Genomic DNA, 9121 nt, shown 5'->3' on the forward strand with positions numbered 1-9121 from the left:
CACTTTATTCCTGGTAAGTTAAGCCTAACGTTATCACCTGAGCGAGTCGCCAAAGGAAGTTGCCTAAGAAATCCCGCCGAAATCATTTTCAGTAAGCCACCATTTGTCCCATTACATTTATACTGGCAAGCAACACTATACGGGCTTGCATACTAATCCAAAATGTTTTTGAATTTTCGTTTTTGATTTGAGGGTCCAGCCGCCAACATTGAAGCGTAACTCTTAAACAACAGTCCGGTTGTTGACCGGACGGCCAGCCACGTAGTTAATGTCACGGGAGAACAAAGATTACACAAAATTAAGCCGTCTGGCTGCCCGGGTGTTAAAATCGACGCCTGTTCAGAGGCTACCAAAGAAGGCCACGGGCTGCCTTCAGTGACTCTTGTCTTAAATGTGCATTGAAATATATTTTATCAGAGCTGCAGCATATACGTGCAGTACCAGAGGCCACCCTCGGGGATCCCCATCACAAAGCGATCTGGAAGGCGCTCAGTATCATCGGAGTTACCAGCGACAAAAAACGTCTCGAATGTTTCAGGGCTTTGCTCCTGCTTTCGTTATTCTTACTTGAAGCGAGACATTATCGTCCGCATTTGGACGCGCCCGCAATGATCCGTTCAGTGACTCCCGCTTCTATACTCTTTTTTCCTCGAACCCGTTATCCGATTACTGTACGATTATAGGCGTCGTGCTCAGGCCAGCTCTCTCCCGTCTGTAAGACTGAACGAATGCATCGGTTAACGACTGTTGCACCTCTCTGCCACGAGGTGATAGCCACGCATATCCCGCGACATCCAGGACGAAAGAGCAATGATTTGAAAAGGCGCAGAAAATCAAAAACAATTTTCATAGCGTGAAAATGCGAGCGTTCCTCTCTGCATATAGCAGCTATATTTAGCTCGAGCGTTCATAGGCACGAAATATATTGATAGGGGGGGGGGGGGGCTTACACGTTATGATCGAGGGATGGCGCTTCAAGGTCCCTTTAAGCACCGAACGCTCTCAAATGAACGTTGCGGTTACAAAACATTCGTGTGAGGTTGGCGAGTTTCGCGCAGGCCACCTGGACGCCCCACGAGCACACGGCTACGGCGGACGTGGCGGCGTGCATGTCGGTTCTTGGCATCTGTCCGGAGTTCCTCAAGCACCGCGTGCAAGTGCTCCAAGTGGGGCCCGCCCTGGTGCTGGTGCGCATGCGCAGCCGACACGGCGACTGTCTCATTGTCCAGTCACTGACGCCGCTGGCACCTTTCCGAGTGCGCCTCGTGCACCGCTTCTACCCTGAGCCCCAGCTGCCCTGGATCATTCGCCGCCTCAACGTCCTCGGATTCAGGCGCATGGTAGGGCTCCTACTCTTGTAACTTCGGAAGCTGTGGCTGCCTCCAGCTGTAACTGGGGCAGTACATCCACTGACTTAAATTGGTAGGGGTTTAACGTAGTTAAGCCGAGTAGGTGTGCGAAAGTAGGTGTTCAGTCTTCAATTGGAGGGGGCACTTAAGCTCCGCATGGAGGGTATGACGTGATACCCTTAATGGGTAAATGCCCATACATGCAGAACTGGTCATTCTCTAATTAACATTCATAGATGGTGACGAGTCCTCATACCATGCACTACCAGCGCAGACACGCAGCGGTTAGGCTATGGTCCACTGCACTGGCAGGTGGCTGTTTATATCACAGCTACTGCTCTTCCCGAGCAACCTCTCGCGCAGCTGGCGGGACGCTCCTCCGAACTTACCCAGGCTTACCCGATTTACTAACTGAGCTTACCCGAGTAACTCGGGTAAGGTCAGGCAGTAACTTGGGTTGCTAGGCACCACCAGCCCCACGCCCGCTGATTGTTGCCTCTAATGTCTATGCTGGAAAGGAGTAAACTACAAAAAATTTATTTGTAATAGCGCATGTTGAGGAGGTGTTCTTTCCGTGGTGGTTAAAATATGACAGGAGTGAGCGTTGGTGCTGCTGGATACATGTGTCGCGTGCTTCATGCATCTCGCGATTATAATACGCTGCTTATAGAAGGCCCATCATAAAAAAAATGTTTGAATTTGCGTAAGCTCGACGGCGCCAGGAAGGTTGAATATGTATTGGCCCCAAACTGTGCATGGGCATTCCAGTTTGGGACGGGAAAGTAGGGGGGGGGGGGGGGGGGGGGGATTCGTACTTGCCAAAAGAAATCCTGTGTACACGCCACGCAGATGGGCGTTAGCCGGTCGCATTACTGCTGTTCTCTGGAGTCCGCTTGCTGAAATATTTCACATGCAATTACGTGGCAAAGCCCCAAGGTAGGTTTTTGCCAATCTGCTCAATATGACTTTAATTCGTTTAAAGTTGTCGATTCTACAATCGCACAAGAAACAAAAGTGACGCGCAAGGAAAAGCGAAGGCGACAAATTGGCGCTGACGAGAGGTTAAACAGCGCTATTGCATCACATTCTCTCTTACTTGTACATGGTATTCTTTACGGGTGTTGTTGGAAAATTATGTTCACCGTGACTTTAACTGAAGATTGGATGAATCATTCACTTGAATATAGTCTAATACCACAGAACTAGTTTTGACGTAGTCCGCTGTTTTCCCAGCTTGAGGCGAATGGTAAGAAAACTGCGAGGCTTATTTTCTACTGAAAATGGCCTCTTAGTTGGGAAATAAAAATGGGTTGAACTGTAAACTCGAGAACATATGAAGACACATGCGAGGGTGAAAAATATGGCGGGAAGGTCATGTGCTATCACTGCAGAATTGGACATATTTAGTGGCATGAAGTTCGATCCAGCTTTCAGTTTATTGTTTCTCGTTCAGTGAATGAAGGAATTATTCAATTAATTTGCATTACATGAAAATGAAAAAATTTATTTAAAGGGAGACTGAAGCACTTTTTTTGAAAATCCGGCTGGCACCGGAGTCCTATAGTTTTTCATGCTGTATGCTCGAATATCGCATCCAAATAAGGCAAAAACAAGCGCGAATTGCCTTTTTTAGCAGAAATATGCTGCCTGTGCCGCGGGGCACGCCGCGCGGCGCGCCGCCGCCCGTGATTGGTCAAGAGAAGTCGTGACGTCACTTTGAGGACTGGAGAAGCTGCCGATGCGGATCCGGCGCTGCGCTGAGTGCAGATCACAGCTTTCCGTGGCGTTGTAAAAGCGGATGTGGCGACTATTTTTTTACTGACCTCCAAAGGAAAGGGTACTACGGTTTGTTCATTCCACGTATCACCTGAAAGCAAAAAAGACACGAGCAAAAAATTCTACGTCTAGCACAAGCATACGCTAGCGTGAAAGACACGTATGCAGACCATGCGTAAAAGGTGCCAGCACATCCTCGGCTGGTATTCTCGGAAAGGAAGGGGTGCGAACAATACTCAAGTCAATTACCACCACCGGACGCCTCCTGGCTCGCCCGAAAGAGCGTCATCCTAAAGAAAAGGCCCAAAGCGCTGTGTACAAAAAATACCTATTCTCACTACCCGGCGTAGGTTGGGGCAAGAAAGTATTTCAAGGAAACGATGAAGCAGAACAAAGCTGATGTCAAAATTAGCGAAGCGCAGTGGCCAAGCACTGCGAGGCATGTGACCACAGGATATTGAGGAATCATTGTGCGCTGGAAACCAAGCTAAATACGCGCACAAGGCTGCTGCTTCACTCGCGGCGCGTTCAGCCAGCGCCTCCTCTATACTTTCTGTGCCTGGGAGAACGAGAGGCGAACAATGGGAGCCCGCCGTCGGGGCTAGTACGGTCTTTCGCCGCCACGCGCCGCCACCGGAGTAGGATCGCTGCCGCGCCGTTGCTCATAGAAACGCAGACCGTTTGCTGCTGTTCTGTCGTTGAGTTTTCGGTTGCATTCATGTTGTTTCAAGTAAAATCAAAACTTTTTTAAAAGGGAGCTCGGAAGCACTTGCCGCTAAGGGTAACCGGACCATTTTAGTCGTTTCTTTCGCGGCTACTGCTGTGCAATGCGCTCGCGCGTCGTCTGCTGCGCTGATATGACAGTGCGCGCCTGCTTAAATCCACTGCGTGGAAAATTGTTCTTTCACCTCTAAGTTCGCTTGTCTGAGGGTCGTTATTTGAAAGCAGTGCTTGGCAGAGAAGCTAATACTGAAAGCTTGGGCTCTGGAAGAGCTCCGTTGCGTGCTGTTGTTTACTCATGTAAGTAGCACGTAAAGGCGTTAGACTGCTTCCAAAGCGGTACCTGATTCCACGTTTCCTCCGTAAAGTTTTCGAGAGTTACCATCGTCGCTACCGAAGCCAGAGTTGGCGCTAGAAAATGTGGAGCTTTGCCATGTGGTTTCATCAATTGATCTGCCGCGCACCTCCTGCAAGACTGCATGGTGTCTCGAGTCGCATCGTTGACGCTCAACTTGAGCGTGTATGGTACGCGCGAAAAATGCGCCCTGATGTCAGTGCCATCAGCTATGTAACGTGAGACGCTGCATCATCTGCCTGCACATAACGCTGCGCAGATATAGAGGTTCACACATTCAATAACAGTACGTTGTGAGTCAACACTTACTCAAACTCGAAAAAAAAAGTCTTTATTGTGGAGGCTAACTTCTACACGGCAGTAAAACGTACGCCATCCTCAGAGGCTCGCGTACTTTCGCGAAAGGGGCTTTTTTGCGAAATGTTTAACTACGTCATGCTTGTCACTGACATTAAATGCGTAGTTGCGCAGAGAAGCGGCCTCAGGAAACGAACCGATATAAGGTTCATGAGCTTAAGCCTGTGCTCGTTGATGCCATCGCTCTTGCACTTCAGCAACTTTGAAGCGCGAAGAGCTGGGACAGCGTGCTCTACTAATGTGGTGAGAGGCTTTTTCAAGGTCTGATCGTCCTGCAGGGCACGGTCGGCAAAAGCTCTTAATGAATCGAGAACGAAGAGAAGTTGATCTGACGTAGAGCAGCCACCTCGGTCTTGGCTGCGGGTGAACTGAAGGAGTGGCTGGTTGCTAACCGGCTTCGTACACAAAGTAAGGCAGTTCTCGCAATCCATATGTTCGCCAACAACTCATGCAGTGTAACCGCAAGCGGTAGCCGAGATCTGAAGCGACGGCAGGTGATGTGGCAAAATTGTGGTAGTAAGCCTCTGAAGCACCAATCTTGCTCTCGACAGCTTCGGCGCTGCTTGCACAGTCAACGTCTGGGCAGGCTTTGGAGCTAGAGTAGGAGTTGGTTGCGCAGAAAAAAGGACGTCAGCGGGTACGAGTCTTGACATCGAAGCACATTATTTGTGGGCAATATTGGATGCTGAATTAGACGTAGCGATCCCGGTCTTCAGTAGCTTTTCGAGACCTGGCAATGCAGCCCGAACATCCAACATGTCGTTACACCCGGATGACATTCGCAAACTACCAAACAGAGATTCAATTGGATCGCTGTTGAATTTTCGGGTGAGGAAGAAAAAAAAACTTCTCTTCAGTCAGCAGATATTTGACACACGCCACTGTGGAATAGGTAGTGATCAGAATTGTCTGATAGGTTTCGTCTGTGAGAAGTTCACGGGCATGCCCAGATCTTTTTTTAGCCCTTCTAAATACATAGGGAAAGTCACTTCAAGCCATTCAAGCCGCGGATCAGCACTGTCGTCGAATTGGCGAGCATCCGGAAAATGTTGGTGTATGTGCTGCGCCGTGTTGCTGATATCGTGAAGCACGAACCACCAATAAACGTTCTTCATGAAGGTAATGGTTGGCCCTGCAGCTGAAAATGACACGGCAGAAGTGCGCCCAGCCCGATCCTTGAAAAAGAAACAAGAATCGTACTGCGCGCGGCCGATCAGCAGTAGCCGAGCGCCCGCCGCGCGCGACGTATTCTACTCACACAGCGCCACCTTGCGGCAGCCGCGAGCGGCGGACCGACGGCCTGAGGAGAGCGTTCGCCCAGGCACAGAAAGTATAAAGGAGGCGCTGGTTCAGCAGATGCCAGAAAATATTAATCGCTGCCTCGGAAACGTTCGCCCTTCCTAGATTTGCAGTTTAGGTTCAGTGAAGTAGTGGCCAACTATGTGTTTAAAAGCCAAGCTAGCTGCAACTCGTTCGCTGCCACAACTTGATGAAGAAACCGACTAAGGTTGCGAGACATGGTGTTTTTTTGCAAAACCTTGGTTGGCATTCATTTCCCTGTTAAATTTGCATCCGAAACCAGAACGTCGAACGCTTTCATTTTAATCGCTTAGCAACGATTAAACGAGATGCCGCATATGAAGTGCTTCGATGCTTGCTTGGTTTGCTTTATTGTGTTTTGCTTTGCTTGCTTGCTTGGACACGTCGAACCGAAAATAAAATCACTAACCGAGCCTTGCTGAGCACGCCTCAGGTGGTCTGGCCGCACCTAAGCTGAGAAGAGCAACACATGCTTGAGCCTCTATTAGGTTTCTGCAGGGGCTTAGTGAGCATGTTTCTACTTTTAGAAGAGGCGCTTCTTCGAAATGGTGACACGCCTCTCATGCGCGAGGAAATGAAAGGAACTGCGTCATGGTTCAGCCGCGACAGAAATCTCCAGAGATCACATTAGGGACAAGCTCTGCATGTAGCCGGTCTCACGAAAGTGCTTCGAGCAGAGTACGCTTGCTTTGGTCAGCTTGAATTCTTCGTCACAGCAGCGAGCGCTTGCGCTGCGAGCGTATGATCTTGCGGAAAACAGTGGAAGACGACACAGTCGCGGGCGTAGTTGTTCGTGGACACGAAAGCAGAGTAGTAGCTCGTGTTAAATCTGATTCTCAAGGTCGGCTGATTGGATTGGATTGGAGCAAACTTTATTTGTGCCTGCTGTTGGGCGCTCGCGCGCCCCGACGAGGGCCTACGTCGTCTACGAGGCTGCCGTTACTCGGCGCGGGTCTCCGCTCGCCGTTGCCGGCTCGCTGGGTCCCTGCCTTTCGAGCGCCCCGAGGACCTGCTGGACGGCCCATAGCTGTTGGTCATGGTCGTTGCTCTTCGCGGCTGACACGCTTTGTACGTTACAACGCACGCAGTACGAGGAACAGCGCATGCAGCACGAGAAACAACGCGCGCTGAAAGCTCTCTCGGGTGCGTCGAAGTCTCGCCGGCTCCTCAACATGACGTCACGTTGGCCGCCATGGACGAGGTTTCCCTCTCCGCTGTTCTCCTCTCCTGCGGCGGCGCGGGGCGCGGGAGATTTAAAAATCGCGTTTTTAATTGGTGATTGCGCCACTGCTTTGGCCAAAATCGAAAAAATAATTTCACAGACGTGATCAGCAATGACACTACTTCAAAGCCCTAAAAAATTAGCTGATTCGAAAACCGCCTCAGTATCCCTTTAAATGAAAACCTTGAAAACACCTGTTGCTGGCTTTCGAAACAATGAATTTTGATATATGTATCGAAAATTACACGAACAAAAAATACCGCTTAATGGTCACTGTCGATACGCGAGAGACAGACGAAGGAAAAATTTTGCAGGTCGCGGCGTTGAGTTACGAGACGGCGATGATATGACGTGCCATTTTTTTCAAGGCCCACGCGGCAATGACGCTCGTTCAGCGAGAATCGCAACTCATAAAAACATGTAACGCACATTATTTGCAAAATAAAACGACATTTCTATTGTTTATTGGCCGTAGCGTATTTGTGCGTTGGTAACAATCGTCTCAAAGTCAGGATAAAAAAAATCTCGCTGTAAAAGCGTGAGATAATTTAAATGCTACAGCTGATCAATCATTCAACGAAAAACAATGCACGCAATTCCTGATTCAGATGAAGAAGTAAAACTCGGATGGTGATTTTTTTTTATTGTAGCAATATTAAATTACGCCTTTCGGCGTTTATCGTTTAATGGTTTCACAGTAGTTGGTGGCGTTGACACCCTCACCTGGTTGCTCCTTAGGAGACATTAACTGACGTATGTATAGCGTTCCACGTGTAACACCGCTTTTTTTTTGGCACAGTAACTCCAAACATTTATTGTGTGCAAACTTGCACCCGCTAGCATAGGTTCTAGAGGCTCTAAACTTTTCCTTCACAAGGGTTGCGTTGTGTGGTTACAGTTTTGTGCGTTTATTCAAGAAGATGCTCCAGTCTTCTCTGGACGCCAGTGTTCAGATTCGGTCCCGTCAACTATATCGTGATTCTGCAAGCGAAGCAAATAATTTTTGCACATGCTCTTCAGGAAACAGGCGCATGTGTAAAGAAGCAGTTCAAGATAGCAAGCTTCCGGGCTTGTAGGTGATGCATGTTGTGAAGAAGTCAGCGCAAAAAAAGGACAAGGGGGAAAAAAGGACATATAAGATGTTCACGAGCGCCACTATACCAGCTGTTTATTCATGCCGTCGTACAAGGCATGTAAGAAGGGAATGACGAGAATGCGCGTAGAAAGGGCAGAAAATCACAACAGTCGAGCAATAAGTTATTAAAAAATGAATCTAAAAAAGCACATTCAGCAGAATAGGCGTGTACAGACGTGTCACTCACACAACTTCCGAGCGTTGTGTGAGTGACAGAGAGAAAGGGGCAGAGAGAAAGAGGTGCCGTATTAGAGGTATCCGGGGTTAACTTCGACCACCTGCGGTTCTTAAGCGCGCCCGGTCGTCGAGCAGCATTTGGGCGATTTTGCAATTTTCTTCCACCGAAATGCGGCCGTCGTTGCTGGAGTGCGATTCCGTGATCTCATGCTTAGCAGCTGAACGTACAACCGCTGAACTCTCGTAGTTGTTCGAAACGGTATATATTGTGACGGCAGGCCGTTCTGCTCCCTTACGGCGGATTTTTGTGTGCTGCATTTTTAGGTGGAGAGGGACATTGCCGTGTGGAACCACAAGGCCTACCTGAAGCAGCCTGCCTTGGTGAAGGAAGACCGGATGATTGTGGCCTTCCGAAAGTGGTTCTCGCAGTTCTACAGCGAAAGCAGTCCCAAGTGGCAAGATGTTGTGGAGAATAGTCTAGAGTGGTGAGCGGCGTTCTTCCGACGCCTAGAAAACGTCTTGGACGTCAGATGCACGTGCGAAGTGCACACTTTTCCGGTTAGGCCGCTTTGCGGGTCCGGAAAGGCCCTGCACCCTGCCTTTAAAGGAACCTCCCTGTCACGCTGGGCACCTCGACGCCTCCTAAAAGCACTGGACATCAAATCACTAGACCAGCCAGGTGCCTCTCTGCTGTTTAGCCAGTGAATAAC

The 9121-nt window shown here is 49.3% G+C and overlaps 1 protein-coding gene across 1 annotated transcript in view; it reads left to right on the top strand.

Moving 5' to 3' along the window:
• The window catches only part of LOC149353634 (cholesterol 7-desaturase nvd-like), a 38958-nt gene extending 30058 nt beyond the window's left edge, over positions 1–8900 (top strand). The window contains exons 5-6 of the mRNA XM_089575842.1: positions 1059–1340; positions 8736–8900. Coding sequence (XP_089431968.1) covers positions 1059–1340; positions 8736–8900 — 447 coding nt within the window. The remainder of the gene's footprint in view (positions 1–1058; positions 1341–8735) is intronic.
• The last annotated feature ends 221 nt before the right edge of the window (positions 8901–9121 follow it).

The sequence above is a fragment of the Amblyomma mixtum genome, chromosome 3 (assembly GCF_055824585.1).
Source record: "Amblyomma mixtum isolate Tamu chromosome 3, ASM5582458v1, whole genome shotgun sequence".
NCBI classification, from domain to species: Eukaryota; Metazoa; Arthropoda; class Arachnida; order Ixodida; family Ixodidae; genus Amblyomma; species Amblyomma mixtum.